Genomic DNA, 27,855 nt, shown 5'->3' on the forward strand with positions numbered 1-27,855 from the left:
TGTCTAAACCAAATGTCCTCAGCTTTAAGGAGAGAATTAAATCTCAGGGTTTTTTTTGTAGTTTTACAGTGTTTATTTTGAATTTAGGCGAGGCTCAGAAACTGTGATTTATTCTTCGTTTAATTGCTTATAAAACAGAAATGGTGACATTTACAATATTGGTTCCATTTGAAAAAATATTCTTTTGAGCCTTTGCTTCACACAAATTGTAACATTTGCATTTACACTTTAGATCTGTGGAGCTGTAATTAATTTATATCAGGTATGTAGCTTCAGTCAGAAATTGCCCCTACACCCCTCTGGGCTTAACGGCTTAAAATAAATAGACTTCCAAAATACAGACGACATATTGACCGTCCCACCAGAGATGGAAACAGTCTGGTCAGTGTTACACAGTTTTAAAAGATGCAAATCGAGCAGTTCGCTATTCTCTCTGATCACCATCTGCTTGATCTCATTCCAATTAAAAAGCAAAAAGTGTAAGCCGGTGGTTAGGACTTTGAGGAAGAGGACTGGTCAATGGAAGCAGACAAAGCGGGCCTACTTTATGACGACCTTCATACTACTCGGACCACGCAGACCGCAGCGCATTCAGAGATTCACCCACTCCTCTGAAGGAGCTTGCTGAAGCTGCCACTTGATGCATAGGTTGTGTGAGGACACGTGTGTGCCGATCAAGACCTTTCGCTCAAACTAACGCAAACCATGGTTATGGAAGCTGCATCAGACCAAAGGAGAGGCTTACAGCAGCGGGGTGCCGCCTGTACAGACCGGCAAGAAACAAGCTGACAAAAGAGATCAAGACAGCCAGAAGAAGAGAGATCGAGACGCAGCTTCTCACCTAATAACCCTGCTTCAGTCTGGAGAGACTCAAAGAACATTACAAGTCACTCTACACTGTGATGGACACCCAACTGTTTGATGACTTCACCAGCTTCTTCTGTTGGTTTAAAAGCAAGCAATACCCCCCCCCCCCCCCCCCACACACACACACACACACACACTTACAAGGACAACTTGCAGCCCCCACGATAATTCTACACTTTTTGCAGCAGCTCAAGACGTCTAACCCTCCCCAGGAGCTGCTTGTCATCTTCTATGTGGCAAACTGCAACGAATGCTCGTGTCTGCAGAGAGGATCTTAATGGCTGACCTTTTCTCCATCCAGGACCTGTCCAGGCCCATGGTCAGGAACAAGGGCAGCTAGCATCTCTGCAGACGCCACACATCCTGCACACAAACTGTTTGACTTTTACCTTCAGGTAGCGCTACAGAGCGCTGGTTGCCATGACCAGTGCTGTCCGAATGGCGCAATCAGTAAGGAAGGAGGTAAGAAAACTAGCCTGCATGCTTCCTCTCATGGCTAGTTTTGCCTAGGAACAACGTCCTTTACCAGCGCTAAGAAGCCTTAAGGTATCCCACAATCCTTTGCGTGACATGACATATAAACACAGCTCCCTCACGGAAATCAACGGAAAATGTCAGACGAGGAGAGCGGTTACTTTGTAGATCATTTTCTAGGCTATAGGCCTGGATTGGGCTCGCATCATCCATGTGTTTCCGTCACGTGATGACGTAGGAGTTAAAGGCTGTCCGAATTTGTCCGAAGCTCCTTTCCTCCCCATGATGGAGTTCTCACTGTTGACCCCATAAAAGGTGAAGGAACAGGAGCTAGGAGCTGGTATTAAGGGTATTTGTAGGGAGCTAAATAATTCCCCCAGGCTCTCTCTGATAAACACAAAGTATGAGAAGTCAGCGAGAAACAAAATAAGCATATTAGCACTATCACAGCCTCCTTTTTTTCTTTAAATATTAACAAAACATACACGTGCATATACTGCTGTTTAAATATTTATACCTGTCTGTCGAGAGCTATAACCAAAGTGAAAATTCTGGATTGTGCAACAGCTATAAACAATAAAGCTGAATCTGACTCAGATAACCCCTCCTGTAACGGAAATGTAACATTTTCTGTTGAAGCGAAAAACATTTCAGTCGGATAGAAAAACTGTTTTCTTTCTAATGTATGAAGCCAAATTTCCAGTCATTTCCCTGAATCACTTATTTTCAGGTTGCTTAACTCACAAACATGGCATACATGTGTGTGGATGGAGGAGGCTGTAGGTTCATCAGGATGAGTCCACATGGAATAGGAATCTGATGACGTCTCTGGCGCAGTGAAAACAGGAACCATGACTGTCTGATTCACAGTCACAACGAGCATCTGGCTACTAAGACACTTTTAGGAATTTTTCCACATTTTGAAATTAAAGCACATTTTGCTTTCCAAATGGCCCTTTTTTGAATCATGGTGACAATGCATGAATAATAATAGCTGCAGCCTGTTGTTTTGAGCTCCGTGACTCTTTTGAAGTATTTGAGGCTAAAAGCAGCCTTACTTATTCAGGTCACAAACAAACAGAAGGATACGGTTGTAGAAAAAAAAAACAACAGAAACTGCAAAAACATCTTCTCCCATTTCAGTCATTGACTGTGGAGAAAAAGAAATAGATCTGTAGATGTGCGTGGCTGTCAGCTCAGGCTGATTTAAGCAGCGGTACATCAATAACGTTTTAGTTTGAACTGATCAAACCAGGCGAAGGCTGCTGGGGGAACGCGCCTCTGGTTCAGCACAGTTCCACTCAGCAGGCTGAACTCTTCAACTCATTAGAGAGCAGCTTTTGTGATGACATTATGAATGCATTCTTGTTGGGAGAGACGGCTCAACGCTGAATTGTAGCGGTTCTGCCGTTCTCGGCTCTGATCAGCTGCTTTTTTGCGAGCAAGGGTAACAAATTCTAAATTAAGATTTTCAGAAACGTTTGACAACAAAGAGGTCTTTTCTTTTTGTATCTCAAGTAGCTCAATCTAATTAATAATCAAATTAGAACTAAAATAACAAGAATCATTATGAACTCCAGTAATAATAGAAGTATAATTATTAGTTGCCAAAAACGAGAATAGATTCATTGAGGTGTTAAACGAGCTCACAAAAGGGATGGTAGAGCAGTTTTTAAAAGGCAGTGCAACATTTATTGGGTCAGATTAGGGAGTAAAGTGGAGTTATGTTGAGCAGTTTTGTGCTGTCAGTATGAAGTACCTTAATACAGTAATAATATAATAAATTTTTCCCACCATAAACTTTAATGTATGTTGTTAGATTTGATAAACGTTGAAGGGAAATGATATATAGTTTTCATCATTTATCAACAAATAAACTGTGATATGGAGAGATTCTCATTTGTATTGAGGTCTGGACTTTGACTAGGCCACTCTTTTATTTCCTGTCTTTTAATATACTGTGATCTTGTCGTGTGTAGCATTTTAAAATACTCTTGCAGTGAATCTGGTTTTTAGCTTTTGATGTTGTGTGTGTATGTTATGGATGTTTTAAATTTGGTTTTTAACCCTTTCTTGTTTTAATATACAGCACTTTGGTCACCCACGTGGTTAAAAAATGTGCTCTAAAAATAAAGATGGTTGATTGATTGATTGATTGATTGATTGCAACCCATGAACCTAAACCATCACATATCATCTCTGGCTGCATGTTCAGGGTGTTCATCCTGCTGGAAGATGAACCTCCACCCAAGTCTCAGGTCTCCTGCAGCCTCCAACAGGTTGTCTTCCAGTCTTGCTCTGGATTTAGATCCATCCATCTTCCTGTAAAGCATCATCTTTCACTGTGGTGGATGTGTTTCAGAGTTATGTGCAGTCTTAGTTTTACTCCAAATGAAATGTTTTGCATGTAGACCCAAAAGGTCTAACATTGGTCTGATCAGATCAGTTCACCTTCTCCCACATGTTGTGTCTCCTATATGGCTTGTAGCAAACTGCAGACAGGATCGCTTCTGACTTTCTTTCAACAATAACATTTTATTCTCAACACTCTTTCATGAAGACTAGAGTTGTCGAGTCAAAGACTAAAAGTCTTCTTGAGGACAGATTTTCCCAACCGACTTGTGGATCTCTGCAGCTCCTCCAGAGTTACCATGGACCTCTTGGCTGCGTCTCTGATTAGTGCCTGTTAGCTCAGGTGGATGGTGGTGTTTTGGAAGAGATGCAGATGTGTTTCAAAGGACATTTCATTTATATTGAGATAAAATGCACACTTTGTTTAGTAATCAGGAGAATCAGTTTAGGCGCATCAGAGTAAAGAGGGAAGACAGAAGATATGGGACCCAGCATGCATTAACACAGGAAAACATTTATTCTGATATTTAACACAACTAAGTCTCCCCAGTCTTAGCCATCTGTTAGTATCAAGCATTATCATTGAAACCTGCATTAAAATAATATTTTTTTTTGTAAACCAGCAAGAAAACATCTCAGTCAGATAGGGAATTGAATTTGGTAACTTGATAGATGTGTTTTCTTTCTCCAGCTCCCTCTGCCTGCACATGTGGATGGTGTTGCATGTCAAACGTGAAGCAACCTTCCCTGAGAGACATTTTCCCGAACTGGCTGACGCACTCTTCTTCTGCGTAATGTTGTTCAAGCTCACTTACATGAAACTACACTGTTTGTTGGGGGGAAATTCTGTTGGATCAAGTTGTTATATGTCAAGAATCAGATGTAACCAATAACCAAAGAGCAGGTCTTTCTCCATCATTCTAGTTGGCATTAGTCCTGGTTTCAACAAAGTTCTGAATCAGAGATTCTTTACAGGCTTTGATTTAAAGAAAAGCAGTTCCTGCCTCTCAAGTCGGGGTGACTTAGGAACTTGTTCGGCGTTGGGGTTGGATTGGATAATTTCTATTAACATGATATCATGTTTTGTAATAAGCTTGTCCTCAGCGACTTGCAGCAGAAGGGTTATGGAAGCAGAAGATCCTGATTGTTCTTTCTTTCTGTTTGCCAGAGAAGCAGATGTTTCTCATCACAACATCCGCCGTGGAGCTGAAGGCCTGGGCTGTAACGTGCCACCTGGCTGATCTAACTCATGTAGGATATAGATCGCCCGGTCTAACACTCAAGGTCACAGCAAGTTAAGAGCAGTGTTAAGAAGACAGCAGAGATCTCTGGATACTTATGGAATGAAAAAGCACACAGCAGTGGTTCCTGGAGAGTCCAGGTTGGACTGGGATGACTTGATATGAATTTCAAATGTTTGCCTTATTCTGTTTTCTATTTTATGTCACAGTTAAATGTTTCAGATCATCCAACAAAATTTTAAATCAGATAAAGAATACCTGTGAAGCAGTTTTTAAATGATGGTTTCATTTATCAAAGAAAAAAAAATAAAATCGATCCCAAACCAACCTGGCCCTGTGTCGTTAAGGTCAACAACATGAGATCTGCAGCAGGACGATGGTCTGAAACACACGAGCTGGTCAACCTCTGAATGACTAAAATAAAAAAAGTTCTGACATAAATCTGACCAAGATGCTGCATCAGTAATCTGTCCTAATCTTTGGGTTTTTGGTTTTGTGTTTGGCTTTGGTTTGCCTTCCATACTTGATTCCTTAATTTTAAGATTCTTTGTGTTTTTTGTCCTGTACGTATGTATTTTCTGCTCCCCGGTTCTCTGTGTTTCATCAGCTAAACTTCAGTTACTTGGCTTAATTTCAGCTGCTCCTTGTTCAGTAGTCACCTATCCAGTTTAAATATTGCTGTTTGTCAGCTCTCACTATATATTTAGTTAGTTTTAAAACTTTCCTTTATTAAGTAAAATAGTTTATTTTTCACCCGCTTGTCTCACTCTTGCATTTGGCTCCTGTTCCTTCTCTGTTTTATTACATAAACAGGTCATTCATTCCGGAAATCCCTCCAATGTGTCTAAATTACAACAATTCTGTAAAGCAGAGTGGGACAATGTTCCTCCACAGAGATGTTAAAGACTCATTAGTGTTCATCCCAAACACGTGATAGCAGCTGCTGCTGTGAACAACCAGTTACCAGGTCAAGGGGGTGATTGCTTTTCATACAGGGCCAGATTGATTTGGACAGCCAATTTATTTGACGATCAGAAACAAGTAAGTTTAAAAACAGAAAAAAATCAGATTAAAGGGGAATTTTTGTCCCAACACAATACCTTTCCAAGGTGTAGCCTTGGATAAGCAGGTATAAATGACGTGGGACGTTATTCATGGTAACACCACCTGCAAAACTCCGTCACCGTCTACCACAACTACCAAGAGTGATCACCAGGTCGACCGCTGATGGCTCCATTTGAACCAGTTAGCTAGAACATGTCTGCAGCTGCTCCATTCCCAGGTACGTAATTGATTACAGCACAAAGAGTGAGCTTTGCTGCAGTGAGCGAGCAAGCCTCAATGCTCGTTTTAGACTTTGCATCCAAAATAACCTCCATCATCGTTGTGGATCATCAGAGTCAGACATCCAGACACTTCTACCGGCTCTCAGCGAAGGCGGATGCTTTTCTGCTTCTCTCCTCCCGGACCTCTCTTGCTTGTCAGAATCAGAATCAGAATCAGAATGAAGTTTAATCGCCAAGTAGGTTTGCACTTACAAGGAATTTGACTTGGTGTTGATGGTGCAGACAAAAAATAAAAATACAATAAAATAAAAAGGATATATATACAGACAGAAGCTATATACACTCAGTAAACTGTGTGTTAATGTGCACTCTTGTCTGTCTGCTGCCTAACTCTCTCAGAGCCTTTTTTCTGCAAATCATCCAAATCGAAAACTATGGATCCGGTCAGCTGAATGTTCAACGCAATTGATCAAATTTTCTCAACGAGAAGACCAAGCGCAGGGGAAGCAAGCCGTCCTGGGGGGACACATAATAATATATAATAATAATATACTCCTTGGATTCCTGGGGGAGTTGTAAAATGATGTGTCTGTCTATTTCGTCCACTGGAGGACAAGTATCATGCATATACAATTTGATTTATGAAAACAGGATTTCTGCTTATTGGAGTTGGCGGTTGCCTGGTATGTTGGCCAACACTGAAGATCTCGGCAGCAGTTCTGGCCTTGGTGAGGCTGCCGGGAGTGTGTGAAGGGTTAAACCGAGCTGTGATCTCCCAGACTTTTATGCTTTCTGAGCAAAACTGCAAGCTGGATGCGATCCTTGCACAGCATCGCATCCCAGCTGTGGTCTGAACTCAGTGGATAAATGGAAAAGACCCCAGGGAAGCTCTAGCTCAATTTATGACAAAATACAAACACATTTGGCTGTTTGGGACTTGCCATGAAGGCGGAGCAGCAAAGACTTGAAAGCTGATAGAAATTTCACAGTCAACCTCCACAGTCATTAAATCTCCTTGTTATTGAATTTGGCACCTGATGCTGGCCTTGGAGGCTGGTTTATCTCAAACTCTCCTGGATGTTATGCAAACAAGATGCTCTAACCTGTTCATGACACCTGTGACCTGCAACAGTGCTCTACTCAACTGCTGATAACATACCATCTAGGACAAGGGTTGGATGGGGGGCTACTGGGTAATGATGGGCTTATACTGATGCACACAGGCACAGTCTCCTCTGACTCACTTCCTCCACTGTGTACCACTGTGTACATCATGCTTGTGCTGTTGATTTTTTTGTGCTGAGGGTTTTTTATCTGCATCCTACTACTGTCCCCATAAGAGACAGTGTGAGAAATGCACTCCTTCTTTGCCCTCCACCATCCCAATGTATTCCTTTTCTATACTCTGTAAAAAACAGCAAGACCTCAGCAACGTGTCTCCCATGTATGTTGTTCTCTTGATGGGTTGTACTAAAACGTAAGTTCCCCCATAGGGGACAATAAAGCAATTCAATCAGGATGAACTCCTTGCAGTTTGAAGGCTTCCTCTATTGGAGCTTTATTAATCCTCAGGGAAATGGTTCATCTAACTGAAGGAACAAAATCAAAACTTTTTCATCCAGTTTATCGTTTAAAGCCAATAAATGACCCTGAAACTCGGATGTTTGTTGATTACCATTCATCTCACTGCCAGTCTTTACAACCTCCCTAGATACCAGTTATGTTCATTTTGACGATTTATTTCTTGTGCTGTGCTTTTGTAAAACTTTGTATTTAGGAGAAATACAGCATTGGAAGTTCAAATTCACCTTGTCTGCTGTTTTATGTCATAGAATTGCTAATTTCTTGAAACAAGGGGAAATTATATTCTGGCTGTTTTAAGTGATCAGACAAATTCACTGTAATCCAGTCACATTTAAATCACCATTAAAACCTTGGACATCATTTGGTGGTTGCGATCTTGTGACGTGGGGTTTTAAATATTGTAATTATATTAAAATAACCAACTTGTGCAGACAAAGGTTTTTCAGGTACATCTCAGTACGTACATAGAAAACAGAGAGGCTGGTTCTGCTGACAAGGTGCCAATTGATTCATCTTTTAGTAGATATCTCAGTTTGAGTGTCCTTTATGTGAATATCAGGATGTAGCTGCTGGCCGTTTTGTCCCCCCCACACTGTTCCTCTGAGAAGTCTGAGGAAACATAAATCACGCATCACGATGGTCTCTCCAGTCTCGGCATCCCCTTTAACACTGTCTCTCAACTTGAGAGTAAAAGCTCCCTGACTGTCGTTGTGATGGTGATGCCAGAACCTCATTGTCTATTCAGGCAATGCCAATAAAGAAAACAAAGAGTCAAGGGCTCGTGCTGTGCTATACTGTTTTAGTATGCAGATACACACAACATAGCAACATTGTCTAGTTCACTGACATATTAAAAAGAGAAACATTGATATGTAAATATAGATATATATATATATGTGTGTGTTTGTGTTCTTCACATCCAAGGAATAAAAACAAAACCATTAACATTCAAACAGCAGTGTGGAGTCAATGTGTCGAGACTATTAAAGTAAGATACAGTACATTAGGAACAAAAACTACAGACATTGTCCTCAATGCGTTTGTCATCCTTTACAACAGTTTACCAAAGTGTCACTGGGGACTTCACAAACTCTTTGGAGAGTCATAAGAAAACATTTCACACATAAATATACAAAACGTACAACACTTTGCCAAAAACCTTTGGCTTTACCACAGTTTGGATGAGTTTACAATAACTCTATGATAGATTAAGCATCAAAAACAGTTTGATAGGTCTAACTCCGACTCCTGGATTATAACTTTCACAGTACTGTCAAAGATTAGACAGATGATCATGTAGACTTGATATTAAAGAGAGATCTCAGTCATGATGAAAAGAAAGTAAACCCTCTTTCAATTATAGATTTCTGCACACAGACACTAACAATCATGTTGGGATTATCACACAACAGACCCCAAACTGTCTTTCCCCATAAAACAGACATGAAGCCTAAATGGAAAAGCTGCGGGTGACATAAAAATAAAACTGTTTGCTACTCTGAAGCAGACGGGGGTGTGTCCGACAACGGCAAGTTGGAAAGACATCAGCAATGACCTCAGAGCAGCAACTGTTGCTCCTCTTCAGCCTGATAAGGGTTCAAAGGTCATCCCCAGACCATCTGAAGTCCATCATCCTGCAGAGAGGAAGATTATCCCCAGGAGGAGAACATCTCAGCAGCTGCCAACTTTCTCAGCAGTGGACGTCCAGCAGGTTCAGCCCAAGATCAGAGCGGGAAGCTCATAGAAATGACCAGAAGCCCAAGAGCTCCACCTCAGACTCTACAGACCTCAGTTAGTAGGTTAACGGTTAAAAGACATGGTACTGAACCAGTCTGGCTGCTTGGAAGGGCTGAAGGAGAAAGCCTCTTCTCTCTAGAAACAAGATGGCAGCAGGACTGAGGTTAGCAGAGCTGCTGCTGGATGAAGGACCAGACTTCTGGGACAATGTCCCTCTGGACAGAGGAGACCAGAGTAGAGATGTTGCACCTTGATGCACAGTACCATGTCTGGAGGAAACCAAACAGCAGATCATCACAAACCATATGTTACCAATTGTCAACCATGGCTTGTTTTGCAGCCACAAAACCTGGCTACCTTGCATTCTCTCACTGGACCATGATCTCCTCTGTCTACCAACGTATTCTACAATCTGTCCAACAGCTAAAGCTTGGTCCAAACTGGGTCAACAGAACAATGATCCCAAACACAGCAGCCAATCTACAGCAGGACAGCTGAAAAGAAAACAAAAGGTTTTGCAATGGCCTAGTCAAAGTCAAGACTTTAGTTGTCCAGAAACAAACGTCTGCAGAACTCTGCGAACTGAAACAAGAGGGGACTAAAATTCCTCCACAAAGATGTGTGACACAGAAAAGCAAAGATGGAAGGTATTGCTGCTGATGGTTGTTCTACAAACTGCTGGGCCATCAATACTCACACTGTGGAAACTGTTTTTCACACCTGAGGTTAGACGTAAATGGTTGCAAAACTGCTGAACTGAACAAGGGTGTACTTTCTTTCTACCAAGGCTGTTTGTGTTTTCTAATGGGTCTAAAGTACTGTTTCCTGCAGACAGAGCTCTTCCAGGTCTGCGCTGAATCCTGCAAGTCATCACAGCTGAATTAAAGACTGAAAACGGAGACATTCAATCGATGAACAAATACCCAGCAACGATTTTGTTGACGGAGCTGAAGTGTGTGCGAGACAACTGGAGCTTATCAGCTTCATGCTTCCTAACACAGGCACAATGGAGAGGTGACACAAAGTGACGGGCATGATGACAGGTCAGAGCGGCGGGCGGATCCAGTAGCATGAAGAGGGTTCCTGCTCAGTGTAGCCGCCCCCTCTCTCTACAACACGCAGGAGCCGTGTGCGGATGCTCTGAATTTACAGAAACACTGTCTATATAGAAATCATGCAGGCATCATCTCGCATCGTCTCTAACAAAACTTGTTGGATGTACAAAATTATTTACATCAGCTGAAACTGACTCGAGTTCCCTTCGCTAGGGACCGGATCCTGAAAAGGCCTCTAAAACCCAGGGGAAAACGGGATGTGGGGGGGGGGGGGGGGGGGTGATCTAAGCAGCGCTGCATGTGAAAACGGGAGTGCGGCCATCATCCAGAACTGTTTTTTTCTTCACGCTGATGATGCTAAAGAGCAACCTGAAAACGTCTGGTCGACAGAAACAGGGCCATTTTCATAAAAAAACAACACTTAAAAGAGATTAAATAAAACAAAGATATACCAAAAAATCCATTTTCACTTGTATGGTAGGAGGACAAAAAAATAATACTAATAAGAAATAATTAACCAACAAAAATAATAGTTCTTTTCAGTTGGAAAATAGATTAAAACTGGGCTCTGTGCATGTTTTTCTCTATCATTTCATCTCTTTGGTGTAATTAAATCTTCTGTCCATTTTATTGCACCATCATCTGTGTTCTAATTTGTTTTCCAAGAAACACAAAAAATACATATATTTCTACTGTAATAATTCATCTATACTGGCCTTAAAGTAACCCTTTTAGAAAAACAGCTCTTCAAACACACACAATCAACCTTCAGGACTGGCTTCCCGCACAACAGTTTTTCCTCTAACAAGCATTTTCTGAGTTCTCCGTTTGATTTGGGATCAGTTTTGACATCTGAGCTGAAAGATTCACTATAAGAAGAGCAGTACAGTTCAAGCAATTGCTGCCATCTGGCTTTAAAAGCTGACCATTTTGTACCACTGCAGTTTTGGTCGTCTTGTAACCAATGTTTTCTGAGGCTCGGGCCATTTCCACTGACTGTGCATCAGTTCATACCAACCCGTTTCGTACCTGCTTTGAAAAGTGATGAAAAGTCCAAGTCAAGTCTGAAGTCTCCCATGACTGAAACAAACCTTTTCTCCACTAACGAGTCTTCCTATAACAGTTCAAATCCAGTTAAGCCTAATTTAACAGAAGCATTTAACAATTATCTTCTAATCTTTTAACAAATAATTCAACATTGAAAAAACTGTTGTGAGTTGTTGCTTAATTTTTTTTTGTTTAAAATTATGTCAAAGTGTATAATTTCCCCCTTGGGTTTTAGAAGTACGTTGTGTTTAGAGAAAAATTAGAAAAGAGATTAAAACTTGTCTTTGTTGATATATACCTTAATATCGTTTCCCTGCTTCTTCATGTATGGCATTATGCAGTGTATTGTAAATTAGCATTTAACCCTTAAAGCTGCAGAAGGGAATTCTGAGAAAAAAGTGGATTTAGCATGAAAATATTAACAAGCAAACCTTCCTGAATAATGGTACGCATTGTGCAGGGGAGGGGTGTCAGCAGCGCCTACACAAACGTTATCTGACACCGCTAAGACACCCCTCCTGGCTCTGATTGGTTGTTTCTGACCGGGAGCGCTGCATTTCTGCCAATGGCAGTGGGAACACGGGGAGGAGCCAGAGGAGCTGGATTTTTTTCAGAGATTATCTGTCTTCTATTTTACTGTCAGGACATAGTGATAGTTTTAACAAATATCTAAAAAATATTTTCACAAAAGTTACCTACTGCAGCTTTAAGACTAAGCAGTAAACATTTTCCACCATGAAAATTATGACATAACCGATAGCGGGCGGTGTAGAGAGTAAATGATAGGGGACAGAACCTCGGTTTTACAGTCACAATTCTGACTTTTCTGCTACCCTTCGATCAAGACAAAAAATTACTTTTTTAAACTTTATTCAGCAGTGGCTAATGACTAATTCATTAATTTTATTATGTTTCAGAACTCTAAAGGAGCAATAAGAAAAATGTCATTATTGTAGAACAAAAAACTATTTTGTGAAGAACAAAAGGCATATTTTTAGATGGACTACATCACATCCTATCTCTCTGTTGTTCTCCAATGTCTTGTTTACGTAGCAGGACTGCCCGCGTGTGCACGTACGTGCACGTGAACAGCTGCCCCCTCCCTGACCATAAATGCCACCGCCAGGCACAAAATGGCGGAGAGCACGGCCATCGGATCAAAAAGTTCTCTAGCTAACAGCATTATAAAGTTATGAGTTACTTACTTCTTCACTAGACATGTTCCTTTGAACGGTTTTGCTGTGTTTTTATCCTTTGCAAATAGGCTCATACAAGCCGACGGGTGAGAAGGGGAAATGGGTGCCGAGTGCTGGAGCGGAGAAAGAAAGAGGCGTGGCTTGGTACACATCTTGTTTTGGTCTACAGACAGTGCTCAGGCTCCACCTAGTGGTGAACTATTGCTTATTGCTCCTTTAAAGAACAGCTCGTAAAGAACTGACTGGATATTTGGTTTGTTTATCTCTAATTAATTAAATTTAACCAGGGATAACCTAGGTAAATTATACAAAGATACAAACATCTGAAAATAATCAAGGTTTGTTATTTAGGAAGACTGCGCTAGTATTTGAGAATAATAAAAAGGTTTACATTCAGTTGGAGTTGTTTGGATATAGAGATGATCCAGTGTACACGTTGTCCCTGAACGCATCTTAAGATTCCAGTCACTGGGATGTCCCCTCCTCTCAGAGAGAATCCTGCCCACATGTCTGCTGCTCGGCAGCATTTTAGGCTGAATGCTGCTGCAGGAAGCAGGATTTGGACCTCAGCTACCAGCAGTACCAGTCTTTTTGGCATTCGGCTAGGGGTTGTTTCCTGCCAAGCAACTCAATAAAGAGTTGAAAAATGCTGACAAGCCTTTGGTTTGGTCGCTTTTCTTTGTCCATCATCACTGTAGCTGAATATGAAACCTCAACCCTCCTTAAACAGCAGACGTAAGGGATTGCTGGGAGTTCTGGTGTGTTGCTTTAAAGATGCAGAACAGACCGAACCTCTGTGCACATAAACATTCTGGTCGTGTTCAGCTTTGAAACAATGCTGGATTTGTGCTGAGCACATGTGTGCCGGACCAAAAGGCCTGTACCAACGTTTCTGCTGCCTGTTAGTGTATTTTTACAGCCCTGGTAAATGAGAACGGTGAATGTCTGAATCAAACAGGAAGCGCTTTTATTGTTTTAAGTAGGAAGTGTCTTTGCAATGATGCAGAGGCCTTAGTAGCAGGAGAATAACGTGTTATTAGGTTGATTTTGTACTGAACTGGCCTGAACACAGGGCTCAGTTAGAGGAACATCTGTGGTGTTGTTGGTATGAAGCTACAGATCAGTCCAGAAGATCACCAGCTGCTGAATCCAGTGGACCCTTTCTGCTTACAGGCCGCCTCGCCTTCACTCCTGACTTCAGGACATAAAGATTGTTCATCAGACTCAAGTCCTAGAGCACGCGTCTAAGTCAAGTCTCAAGTCTTTGGCTTTATGACTCCAAATGATTCTGGTCTGATCAGCGGTCTTAGTCTGCCTAACTTCATCAGAGTCGACCGGTTCAAACTGGGTTCAGAACCACAATCAATGGAAACGGCATGATATCAATCTGCACTAACACATTATTTCTGAGGAAATGTTATGATAATCTCCATAATTCAGATAAAAATAAAACGTAACATTTAGGAGAAATACAGTGATATGCTCTGATTTAAGTACATGGCTAAAAAATAAAATTGTTTAAAGATACAAAACGGAGGTATACATTTACAAACGGTCAAACTGACCAGGAGCCGATATCAAATCATGGGGCGTACTTAGTTTTTCCCTCATAGCCTGTCCATTCTGCCTACTTCCTCAATAACTACCGACACCATGGAATCTGTTGTGTACACCTGAGATAAGATTTATGGATTTTCAGACCCTGGTATCCCCGCCCTGAAGCCGTCGCCCAGCCAACAATCCGCAGCTTTCACTCAGAACAGCTCTAATGTCTGCTCAGTCCGAGCCGTGAGCGTAAGAAAAGGGAATGTGACACAATCCGCTCTTTAAAACATACGTTCGCTATCAAAATGAGAAGATTTTCAAACACATTCACTGTCACCTGTCTGATTGAAAACAAAGTGTAGCCGGTCTGTAATAAATACTGTCTGGTAATATGTTGGAAGTAAGAATATTTAGAGAGAAACTATATGATGTAGCTTTAATATATTATGAAATAAACGTTTTATCTCCATTATTTCTTGGACAAAAGGTAAGAAGGGAGGAGTCGGCGAGTCGAGTTTGGCACTATCTGCGTTTCAAAATTGTTTTTTTTCTTACAGTGTAACCGAAGGGCTTTTGTCCACAACAAGGCGTCAAAAGCAGAAACCAGCAGTTTTTATGCATTAGATTAAAAACGTTTGTGTCAGGATTGTTGGAGCGTGACGGCGTCCAGACTTTGACCGTCAACAGAAGACCGTACCTCGCTCTGACCGGTGGAGCGGCAGACAGGTCTGCACTTCCATGACGTGGCTGAGAGTCCGAGTCCTTTTCCACACACACTTCCTGACGCTGTACAGAGAGAGAGAGAGTTTCCCCTCTGCTTCACGGATGAGGCATGGCGACGCGGCTGTTGGGGGAAGCGGAGCTATGGATAGAGTCAGGAGGCGCGCGGACGTCAGGCGAAGGTGCTGTCCGACTTCAGGACGGAGACGTCCGTGTCGTGGAAGCCCTTTCCGTTCAGGTGTTCCGTGTGGCCGTCGATGGTGTAGCAGCCCTGCACCTCGATGATGGAGGAGGCCGTGTAGGAGGCTGAGCGCAGCGCGTCCGAGTGGTTTCCAATGCTGCTGCCGAACTGGATGTGGTGCTGGTTCCAGTGTCGCCTCAGAACCGCTTGGACCTGCACAGGAAGAAAAAAAAAAAAAAACACCTGAAGAGACTGAGGAGTTGATTTTCTTCGGTGGGATTGTGTGGCGTCGGTAGGATTACCAATCACACCCATACCATCAGTTTCTGATTGTTTTACAATTCCACACATTGATTTCAATTATACTTTTCTGGTTCCTTATTGCTATAGTTTTACACTTTGGTCTTTGCAAGAAAATAGCTTTTAAATATGCTATATAAATGAACATTGATTGATTGATTGATTGATTGATTGATTGATTGATTGATTGATTGTTGTTCTTTCATGAATTAAACATGCATAAGGTGTCCATTGTTTCACACAGATGACGCTTCTATTTTAAAACAGCTTTTGTTTTGAAGGGGCTGCAGTCATGTCTCTGGGGAACTAAATTAGACGCTTGTGTGAACGCCCGTGTCGGCTTGGGCTAATCCCAAACGTCCAGCTTTTAACAACACATGGACTTCCATGGATTTTATCGTCACAATTTCAGCGTTGGCACTAATGATACTGCAAAAGGCATGTTTGGTTGTTATTCCCTGTTGTAATGAATTCACATTCAGCGCGTCACCAGGGGCATTCTGCCTTTCCTGATGGTTGATGCTCATGCTGGACACAGATCGTGGCCTCAAAGATGCTGAAGGTTACACGGAGAGTTGTAAACAATAAAATGACGGTCCAGTTTCCTGACACGCTGCAGCCCCGCTCCTAACCACTTATTTATCAAGGTTAAAGGTAAAGTGAAATGCTGAGATCCTTGTGCGGCGCACAAAGGTGGATGATTGAAGAGTTTGCTATAAGCAAGCTTAAAAGGTCAAAAGTCCTACTTACTTCTCCGTTGAAGAAGCAGAAGATGGTTGCCACAAGCAGACCCTGCAATGAAAAAACATTTTACACCTTAGGCTTTGGTAAAAGAACAGCTCAAGCTGCTGAAGTAGATAGACCAGAAAAACAAATGCATTCTGGGAGCTCGTTCTTCCTATTGCAGGAGACATTTCCCTGCTGTGGCCAGGCTGGGCGACCTGATCAGATAAAACCTCGTCAACATCCAACTCTTTGCAGCCCTTCCTTCCTGGTTTTCCTCCCTGGGTTACAACATAAACAAATGTGTCTTATGGGACTCTTAAAGGGGATAGGAGATAACGGGCTACAGTTGATTTCTGTGGAATGATAGCCTCTTTTAGGAATAAATAGAGGTTACACAAGGAGATTTAATTCATAATAAAGTGGATGAATCTCCCAGGAACGTTCCGGTGCATGTCGTGTCAGCCAGTAAATCAGCCGGCCCGGTCGGCGGCTGCTCACCTGGTAATGCATTAGTATGTGCATTATGTAGTCATATATTTCAGAGGAGACGCGTCCCTCAGGCTTGTAGGGAAGCAGGACAAACTCGATTCCCAGAAGAGGAACCAGGATGAGAGTGGCTCTCACTGCCTTCATGTAGAGGCTGGACTCTGCCTGATGCGTCACTTTCAGCTTCGTGATGAGAACCCGCACGATGTTTAGGAGAAAGAACAAGTTGACCTGAAGGGGAAAAGACAATCAAGGAAAATACTCTGAATATTCTTTGTGAAGTCCGGTTGTTGTATCTGACTGCATTGTCCAAAGTACAGAACATCTGCCCCTAACAACTTTAGAGTGTTTTAAAAAGCACATTGCCTCTTTAAAACATCTCTAATCACACTATAAAACCCATTTTTATTGTCGAAGGCTCTAAATAGTCTCTAGATCCTGGCATGATCATACCGACTTTTCTCTGAACCAAAGTAACCACAAAGCCCTGATGACAGACTTAAATCTCGTAACGCCACACAATGAATATGGAATATTTATTTAGATAATCTCTGCAGAAAATATGGAAGAATAATATAAATTATAAAAGGACAAACCTGCGTAGTACCGTCAGCACCAGAGACTTACAATGGCGGTTTAGTACTGGAACCCCTTCAGAATTAGACCAGAAAACAAAACCTGGACTGAATTATTCTGCACTGATTGCCTAAAACAAAGTATGCAATCCATGAAAGGTTCCTGGTTTGGAGGCCCTTGGAGCATTTCAATTTGATGCCAAGATGGTTAGAACCCTTCAATATGAAAACGGTGAGCCAAGGGCAAAAGTATCCGACCCAGTTTATCTCAGATGGTTAGAGAGCTGACGTCTCTTTTCTGGTTTCCGTATAAAAATCAATCCAGCAGCTGCAGATCATCCAAATCGCTCCTGCCAACATTAAGGAAAATGGATCCTATCCAGGCGCGGAGCCAGGGTCGCGTTACAGAAGGGGCGGGGACTTGTTAACAATTCATTACAGATCTGGGGTCTCAACTATAAAGCTTGTGGAAGCACAAAATGAGGCCTTTGCATAGAAAGTGACACGTGTACGTCACTTTCTATGCAAAGGTTGGGATCTTTAAAATAATTAAAAACTAGAAATTGGAGATGGGGAAATTGGCGACACAGATGGTAAAGTGGTGAATCGCAGCCAAACTTAAATTTCACTGTATATCAGACTTTAATCATAAAGATTACAAACTGCAGTGTTATTCATGCTGGTGCTGGTGACACATAACTATATAACAGGACGTTTTATATGAATAAAAGTCCATAAGGCATCTCAAATCTTACAAGTCCACACAACTTTTTATCACATTCGTCTCCCCGATGACCACCAGGGTGACGAGTTCCACGGTTTAACATTACTGTGACGAGGTGTGAAGCCGTTAAAGTAACTGCTGTAAAATAATAAATAATGCTGCTCAGATGAATTGGTATGGTTGGAAGATGTTTCAGACGGGTGAGTTAGCTGGAAACGTGGTTTTCAGGGATCAAATATTTCCTGGTCAATAAGCTGCTTTAGACTCTGAGCGTTGCGTTCTGCTACAACCTGCAGGGAGACTGGCTACACCCCCCCACCCCCCCCGCCTCCCAGAGGCTGAAAGGCCGCACTCCAACCAAAAAAGCGCAGGTGCACCTAAAATGCTTTTTGCAGTGTTTTTTTGTGGTGGTGAGGGGAAAATCGTGGATGAAACAGGTTTGCTCACAAGAACAGATTTCACTCAGGATCATTCAGGTGTCAGACGGGAAATCTACCTCTCAAGATCCGACAAGAATTCAAAGTAAATAAACATGGAGGACGAGGAATTACAACAGTCATCGTTTCTGGACTGATTTAACATAGAAAAAGAAAAGAATAAAATTATTTAAAAAGGAGCAGAGACAGCATGAAGAGGGGCTCTACGTTTGCTGCGCTATGATATGGAGGTGAGCTGTGTTTTCTCCCCCTTGGCGAATCCCTCACCCCGCTTTCTGATTGGCTACACGTCACATTCAACAGGCTGCCTGCTTGTTTGTCCTCGGGGGAACCTAGACGATCCAGCATGTTGAAGAACCCTGATTTGAGGGTTCTACTGTAGAATAGACCATATCGCTCTAACACACGGCAGGAATATGTCTTCAGATAGTCGGGGCCTGTCGGAAAGTGAAGATCGGGGCGAAGCTGGGGCCAAATATGCTGCCGTGTGAACCAGCCTGAAGCGACCGACTTTTCGACTTTACTTCTTTTGTTTTATTCACCATCAGTCTGGCGGTGGGCAGCGTGGGCCCCTTAATAACCGGACCCTCTGCCTGCCCCAGGCGGCTCCGCTACAGATCCTACCCTACTAACTATGCAGACGACACACAGCTCTACATCACCATGTCACCAGGTGACTATGGACCAGTTCAGGCACTGAGTAAATGCCTAGAAGAAATCAATACGTGGATGTGCCAAAATTTTCTCCAATTGAATAAAAACAAAACTGAAGTAATAATATTTGGACCAATAGAGGAAAGATCAAAAGTTAGCACACAGCTTCAGTCGCTTCAGCTAAAAACCACTAATCAGGCCCGCAACCTGGGTGTAGTGATGGACTCAGACCTGAACCTTCAAAAGCATCTAAAGACAGTTACAAGGTCGGCTTTCTATCACTTGAAGAACATTTCTAGGATTAAAGGACTGATGTCTCAGCAGGATCTAGAAAAACTAATCCATGCGTTTATTTTTAGTAGAATTGATTACTGCAACGGTGTTTTTACAGGTCTGCCTAAAAAGTGGATCAGACAGCTGCAGCTGATCCAGAACGCTGCTGCCCGCGTCCTCACTAAGACTAAGAAAGTAGAGCACATAACCCCAGTTCTAAAGTCCTTACACTGGCTCCCTATATCTCAGAGAATAGACTTTAAAATACTTCTGTTAGTCTATAAATCCTTAAATGGCTTAGCTCCTAAATACATCACAGACTTGTTATCAGCGTATAAACCATCCAGACCATTAAGGTCTTCTGGCTCCAGCCTACTCTGCATACCTAGAACCAGAACTAAACACGGAGAAGCAGCATTTAGTTCCTATGCTCCAATTATCTGGAACAAACTTCCAGAAAACTGTAAAAGTGCGGAAAGCCTGAGTTCTTTTAAATCAAGATTAAAAACACATTTGTTTAAAATTGCCTTCAACTGTCCTAGTTAACTGAATCACCAGTTTTTTGTTCTATTTTCTTTCTATATTTTATTCCTACTTGCTCTTATTCTGTTTTATTTTGCTATATTTTAATCATGTAAAGCACTTTGCATTGTCTTTGTACTGAATTGTGCTATATAAATAAATTTGCCTTGCCTTGCCTTGCCTTACCCCACCACTGCCAAATCCCTGCATTGGCACCATGTTTGTATAAAAATAGGTTTTAAACGTCTGCTACCTGGTCTAGGGATGAAATACAGTCCAGAGTTGTGTGTCGGGTATGAACCATGCAGACCACTCAGGTGTTCAGAGACCTGCTTACCCAGTGTTTCCAGAACCAGAACCAAACAAGGTGAGGCAGCGTTTAGTTTCTATGCCATGATAAGCTGAGATGTGCAGAGACCTTTATCATTTAAATCAGGACAGATTTTTTCAGTTTGATGCAACTTTTAACGAGTGAATCTGACTATTGAACTGTTTAAAACATTTACCTAATGTCTTTTTTCTTTCAGGCAATGCTTTTATGCTGTGTTATTTTCTCTGTGCTGTCCCTTTAATGTGCTGGACTGCCTTGTGGTGGCAGAGACATAAACGTGTCTCACCTTTATGTAGCGGAAAGCTGCAAACACACACTGCACTAAGAAGGGGTTCCCCCCGTAAAAGTGATCACAGAACCTGATTGTGACCTTCACAATGCTTTTCTCCAGTATTAATTACTGAAGGACAGTGTCCAATATTCTGTCATGGTCAGGTAAGAGTTGCACGTAAAGTCTAAAGAAAAATACCCAAACCTTCAACAAAATCATTATAAAGACCCCTTTGAAATGCTATAAGAACATATCACTATTTGGAGGTAAATTATTAAGAAATAAAGACTATTTGCAGGTTTTTATGAATGTAATGTTATTGGACAGACAGAGGCCTGATGGAGCCATTTCCTCTGAAATCTGTCCTGTTGTTCTGATTGTGTAAATTCTTAGAAACCCAAACAGGCCTGGGGGCAGTGAGCGGATCCTCAGAGGGCAGATGACTTGATTTCACAAGAGCAACACAATCAAACACGTTTGAAACTGCGTCCGTCTTGTGGGGGGGCTCCCCCATGTCGTTCGCTCAGAAGGGGCCAGAAACAGATTGCTCTGCTCGTTGTGCAATAAAACCGGTGTGCCCAGAGAAAACATGGAACGGATCAGGTTAGCGCGAGCGCGCCAACAGACTGATTTCATCTAAGCCGTCTTACCAAGAGAGCTGCACATATGGGACCGTGGATGATGTAGAGCAGCGACGTTTTGGAGCTAATCCAACAGCTACAGAGAAATAGAAAAGAGAAGTTTGTGCAACAACATCAGCACAACGCGGGACTCATTATAGAGACGGTTATTTACAACAGTTCTGCACAAAGACTTGTCATGTCGCACACTTCTGTTACTTGTATTTACTCACTTGTCGTTGTAGTAGTAACTCCGAGCAATAGCATGTATGGAAGCAGGAATAAGAGGAAAGCCTGAAAAAATGAGTTCACACTGAATAATCTCACAGATCTGTAATTGTGTTTGTATTCGGTCATTTTTACGGATCGTTCCCCCCCACTTACCCCAGCCTAGCAGATAATACCACATCAAGTGCTGCTTCTCAGCAAAGACGGCCACGACGATGAGAGTGTGCAGGTAAATCCCCTCACAGAGCATCCAGAAGTAATTACAGCCAAACAGGTACAGGTGAATAAACTGGGACACTTTACAACTCACCTGCAGAAACACAAAACATGCACATGAGAACACAGCAACGTCAAACATGCCGGCTGCGAGAAACGAGTGAGTTTATGAGCCACACATGGTGAAAATCAGCTGTTTAGTTACTTTGTTCGAAATATAGAAGGAAATTCTGTTCTATAAAAGGCGACTGTTTAATTTATAAAACTATACAGAAAATAATGAGACTCCATGGCCTTACTGTATTATTATGTGTAATAACACATTAGTTAATAATGCAGCCCTGACGATTTCGCTTAGCGACCTATTTTTAGATACACTGAATTCAAACTCAAACCTTTATTCAAGCAACTTTTTACCAAAACTACAAGTTTTTAAAAAAGAAAAAGGACATGTGCACTCTGAACCCTTAGAAGGGGGCGGAGCATTCCTGGGTCTGTGTTTGTGATTGGTTGGGAGGATGTAATCGACCTACAACAATACTAAAGGAAGGAAAACTTTCTATTGAACTTTTTATTGGTCCTTTTTACGTCTATCGATCGATATATATCATTATTGAATTATCATCCAGCCCTACTGCCTACCAAAGGTTGGTTTTAGCCAATCAGGGTATCAAATTAAAACATGAGCAGCAGGCGCTGTGAGAAACTACAAGAAGGTGAGCTCGTCAAGGCACTTCTCGCTGCTCTACTAGTCAAAGAAGAAACTGTGGATTCTTACAAAACAGACATTGTAGCAGCAGCTACGCATGCATCCTCCTGCGCTGCCATGTTTGTGTTGGTTCGGCTGTGAGTTCAGCCGCTCTTGTGTTTGTCACAGCGGTATGTCTCGCCTTAAACCACAAATTTTTGGTTCAGACACAAACGGCTGAAGCCTGAGCGATACAACATGGATTCTCGTGTGTTTGTGAACGCACAGACACCATGAGAATTCAGCTTGCAGGCAAATTAAAAAGGTTATAGCCCATGAGCCAAGACCTCTCTGGGTAAACTAGGTCTAACATCATCGTAAACTAGATTTTGAGTTTTTTTCTCAAGCTTTATGCTTCAGCTTCCCTGTCTCACCTACACATACCACAGTGTATGCTGCTGCTTCTCCCGACATAATTAAGTGCGGTTGTTGACAGCAGAACGGCTTGTTGATGTGTTTTTATGCTGGACACCGACTTTTCAGATCTATTTTCCTATATATAAAAAAATATAAACAACTTGTTTCAAATAAAAACTTAAATCTTACCCTTTGGTACAGTGTACGCCATCACTTTTTTTTTTTTTTTTAGTCATAGACTTATGAAACAGTGCAAACTGACATAACAATAAACAGCGAAGATGGGTTGGAGCCAAATAACGAACTCACTGGATTCCTTTGCACCAGCTCCCGGTTGTTTGCCACCGCAGTCAGCCAAATAATGGTGATCACAGAGTTCAGGACAAAAGAGAAGAAGAGGTTCTTGTGAAGGGTAATCCTTTGGCAACTCAGACTTCTGCAAGAAGAATGGAGATGTTTTTACCCACTCAGATGAGCATTGATGAATAACATTTAAACTTAAAGCAGGTCAGGGACTTACTTGAAATGGAAGAATATAGCCAGTGAGATAAGAAGGGAGATGAGTGAGAGTCCGTGTCCTATGAGGGTTAAGTAGAAATGATTCATCGCAGTCTGGAACGAAAAAAAAAAAAGAGAGATCTCATGCAACCAAATTTGCTCCGTCTATGTAAGCGCCAAAAACTCTTCATCTTGTGAGGCAACAAACCCTGCAGCAGCGACATTTTTGCAACCGTATTTCGCATCGACCAGTATGGCCTCATTACCACCGATAAATACCAGCCATGCTGTGCAGGACTTTCCTGACCTTTCCAACACGGCTTGGATGGAGCAGGTAGCTTTTTGCATAATTACATAACTAAATTGCAACTTGCTGAATTTATTAATTCATTGGGCCTCAGAGAAACCAGCAAAGCGCAGTTTTGAAGCGTGGGTGCACCTCTTTTACTGGGAGCGTATTTACCGACATGAAGACCACAATGAGCTTTGTTTTGTTTTGGGTTTTTTTGCTGCTTGGTGAAATCCTTTTAGTTGTAGCCAGAGCAGTTGCAGGACACCGTGCGTGTAGCCGCTTTATATCAACTTACTGGAGGGTGAGGGTAGCCGTGGTGTATCTTTCCAGTAACTGAACAGGGCATTTATTTTTAGAAAAAAAAAAAAAAAGCCTTTTTAACCGGAACATGTGGAATGTGTGGCTGCTTGTTGGCAACAGGAAAGCAAAGATCATTGCACGCAGGAAATTGGCGAGTTTCTTGTTAGTAAACAGGCAGAGCGGGTGGATTTCCCCTCAACCGACCAAAACAGAAGACAATGCAGTTGATGCCACCGCAGGGACGGAAACAGGGCACACAGAAAGCTCGACTGACTTAAAGGTACAGACATACGTACAGGTATCACAGGGAAGGCTACCACTGGACACAGGGAACTTTGAAGGGCAACTGGCAGAACTTTTGTTATTAAATTTAAGCAGTTAAAAAAAAACTAAATCACAAAATATTATGTGGCAACTAAAAATACAGATTAAGTAAGACTTTAAGAATATCTACACAGCTCTCTGATAAAAAAAAAAGCTTTCTGATGACGCACTTGTTGGCATCACAGTAACAATGCTGGTCTGAACTGGAACAGAAATTACATCCATATGAAAGCCACCAGAATTTTAGGGATTTGAAACAAGTTGTTTTCAATTACAGGTAGACGGAGCTCAACACTTTTAAACTCCTGCTAAGGTAGCTGGTTTGTTAAGTCTCCTATCTCCTCCTCTCAGACCGTTCTCCTGATTTCCTCCTCCTTATCCTAGAAACCTTCTAACTATCCTCTTACTAGTTTGGGCTCAGTGGAGATTGTGTTGTCTATCATTGCCTGTGTTTGGCAAGTTTCTGCTCCATTGTACTCGGTTTTTGTTTCTTTAACACTATTATCGTATTTCTTGATTTTGGACATGGAACTATTATGAGCTAAAGGCCAGATTGGTGTTCTGGTGCAACATTTGTAAGCTTTTTAGCATCATCTGAGACACAAAAGGTCCGTTCTTTAATGCTTTGAGTGAAGACGGCCTTTAGGGTGAAGCCACATACCACGATGCCTTCATTGGTGTGCTCAGTGCAGCGGGTGTAGTTGCTCCACGTCCGGTTGCTCTCAGGATGCACAAACCACTGACCACTTTCTGTGCAAATCTTTGTCACCATTTCTGTAAAAAGGGGAAAAAAAGATTTGTTTTTTTTTCTGTGAAAAGAGTGTGGGTTACTTTCCACTGTCACCATATGCTTGACCAGGAAAATGGAATAAAGGGATTGCTGCAAAGTCAATAAGTCGACACAGCAACCTGGGTCTCTTTAGAGGACTTTAAGAGACTTTAAAGACGCTGAAAGAAATAAAGGGAGGGAACTCAAGCATTCAAACCACATTTTCTAAACCAATCAAGTTTTAGGAGTTTCATGTCTGCCTAATGTTCAAATCAAATACTTTGAAATCAGTATTCAGCCTGCTAGACAACATGTCCTGGAGTTTTGTGGTATTTTAACTTATTTTGGTCGTGGTTGTCCAAACTCTAGACAGAACATTGTTGTTTTCTTCAGCTTAAACCATCAGATCTCACCAGAAGGATCAAAATCCTGGAAGTAGTCTGGGCATTGCTGCTCCGACGTAACTCCGGCGTGAGTGTCATCCCAACACAGCCATCCATCCCAGGTCCGGTTACACATGGAGTCTAAAATCACAGAGACATTTCTAAGTTGGACATGCTTTAATGGGCTGGTTTGTTTAAAGAAAATACAATCACTGAAAATGTTATGACCAACATTTTACCAATGTTAGCAACATGAAAGTTATGTGTCCATAACTTGCCAATGTTATGACCACCTGCGTAGTAGGGTGTAGGCCAAAACAGCCCTGACCCAGCCAGGCATGGACTCCATAGAGTCCTGAAGGTGTTCTGGGATATTAAGCACCAAGATGCCAGCATCAGATCCAACTCCGACTTCTGGAAGCTGGAGTTGGGGCTTGATGGGTCGCAAGTTGTTTGTGTAGCAGATATTTATTGGATATTGGTCTGAGAGCCTGAAGGTCAAGCCATCACTTCCGACTGGTTGATGTGCTTCTCTGTTTCTGACCCATGTTTGTTCTGTGGCAGGAGACGTTGAAAGCCACAGGTCTACAATAACCCTAATAGTAGGTATGTTAAAGTAACAACCACCTAAATGGAAGAACCTATGGTTTCCCATCAGAATGAAGTCCAAACAATCATGCTACTTCTGTGGACTCGACTTCCTCCCATAGTGCACATTGGTGCTTCATGTTCCCCAGGCAGGGTTTCCCCACCGTATTATAAGTCTGGTGGGCCGCCATGCTTTACTCGTCCCCCCACCAGGCCAAGCATCGTTTGTGTATTTTAAATGCCTTAATGTTTGAGAGCAACATAAAACGGTCAGTGAAGTACCCGTCAGGGAGAAAACCTCCCGGTCTAAATAAGCCAACCTGCAAGCTGTTACTAGCTCCACGCACACGTCCATGTTGCGCCCCTCCTTCGAGCTGTATGACGCAACGCCCCTCGCGTTTCCACATTCCGCCAACACACCCACACGGTTCCGCAAGCCCCTCCCGAAACCCGCCATGACACCTACCGCCAGGATTAGCCCATTTTCTGAGAGAAACCCGGCCAGGTAAGCAACACACACACACACACACACACACACCTGGCCATCCATATGAGTTAAACTAAGTATCACTCATTAGTCCAGACCACCTTCATCCATAACTCTGTGGTCCAGTTCTGATGCTGACCTCTATTGTGACACCTTTCGATCAGAAAGGATCAACTTTTTCAGCAATCTGAACTCTAGTACCTCATCCATTGGTTTGGACCATGCAGCCCAGACTTGGCTCAACATGCATCAATGGGCTTTGGTTGTCCATGACTGTGTTGCTGGTTCCGCATGGATCATTCCCTTTTTTTGTAGATCCTGACCCCCACAGAGCAGGAAAGCCTCAGGAGAGCTTCATTTTGACCTAGCCACATACCAATGACAGCTTTTCTTCTTAAACCTTCTCAGATACATTTATTTTGTTGATTGATGTGTAAAAACTCAGAAAATAAAAAGGTCCGATTTCTATCTTGCCCATTTTTTAGGAGTTCTAACACAGTAACTTCAGACATAACCACCAATTCTGTCAGATTTTCACACCATGCTAGTCTAATATCACTCCGTCTAAATGGTACGAAAAACAAAATGCCGTTTTCTAATTTTGCAAAGAGTGTTAACTTTTTACCTTAAATGAGCCTTAAGTCATTTGGCGGTTTATACTGTACATGAAGTGAACTGAAGTGAAGTGAGCATGAGAAACAGGAAACATCAAAGCCACCTTGTCTGCCGTTCGTGTTGTCCTTCATTATCTTCTGGTAGCACTCAAACTGGGCCGTCACTATCTTGTTCCTGGTGATTCCGATGTCATGGTAGACGTTGTTTGGATGCTGCTGCTGGCTTTCATTAACCTCCATGCTGGCTCTCACCAGAAACTGAAAACAAAGTGTTACAACATTATGCACACAGGTTGATACGTACCTTCAACTCAAAAAGTGTGTTTATAAGTGTTGCTAAGACTGCGCATCATCTTAACTTGACCAGACCAAACCCTGTTGACTCGGTGAAGATTGAGTCCAGCTGCAAGTCTGTCGCTGCACCATAAAAGGGAACGACTCCACAGCACTCATAGGGCTGAGCAATATTTAATGGGAATGGTAAAGTTCAGGAAACCAAGTGAAGATCCAAGAATAGAATGGAGATGTCCTTTAATGGGCCACAGTGGGGGAATTGAACTGCACCAGCAGCAAAGTGGGTGGGAAAAGGCAGTACGAACTCACTCAAAGGTAAACAACATACAGAAAACCTCAGGCCTGTTCCCAGAAAAAGTCCTATTTGGAAATGGACTCTATCTGTTCTGTTAAGAGGACAGCTCAGATATAATCCAGAGTGACGCCAGAAGCTGGCTGATGTGCGGTCCAGGAGAAACTTCTTAGGAAATATTTATCAGATTACTGTGGGTGACAGCATACCATTGACACGTTGTAAAGGCCTTTCATTTCTTTTCTATTTACTTGACCTGGG

General features: G+C 42.2%; 1 protein-coding gene across 1 annotated transcript in view; it reads right to left on the reverse strand.

The window, feature by feature from the left end:
• Positions 1–8,583: 8,583 nt before the first annotated feature.
• Positions 8,584–27,855, reverse strand: part of calcrla (calcitonin receptor-like a) — a 41,861-nt gene continuing 22,589 nt past the window's right edge. The window contains exons 3-13 of the mRNA XM_036139641.1: positions 27,113–27,266; positions 25,350–25,460; positions 24,829–24,941; positions 23,274–23,365; positions 23,063–23,189; positions 21,589–21,742; positions 21,438–21,498; positions 21,235–21,301; positions 16,810–17,028; positions 16,336–16,377; positions 8,584–15,498 (exon numbers count right to left, since the gene is read on the reverse strand). Coding sequence (XP_035995534.1) covers positions 15,277–15,498; positions 16,336–16,377; positions 16,810–17,028; positions 21,235–21,301; positions 21,438–21,498; positions 21,589–21,742; positions 23,063–23,189; positions 23,274–23,365; positions 24,829–24,941; positions 25,350–25,460; positions 27,113–27,266 — 1,362 coding nt within the window. The 3' untranslated portion in view covers positions 8,584–15,276. The remainder of the gene's footprint in view (positions 15,499–16,335; positions 16,378–16,809; positions 17,029–21,234; positions 21,302–21,437; positions 21,499–21,588; positions 21,743–23,062; positions 23,190–23,273; positions 23,366–24,828; positions 24,942–25,349; positions 25,461–27,112; positions 27,267–27,855) is intronic.

This window comes from Fundulus heteroclitus, chromosome 7 (genome assembly GCF_011125445.2).
Source record: "Fundulus heteroclitus isolate FHET01 chromosome 7, MU-UCD_Fhet_4.1, whole genome shotgun sequence".
Classification (NCBI taxonomy): Eukaryota; Metazoa; Chordata; class Actinopteri; order Cyprinodontiformes; family Fundulidae; genus Fundulus; species Fundulus heteroclitus.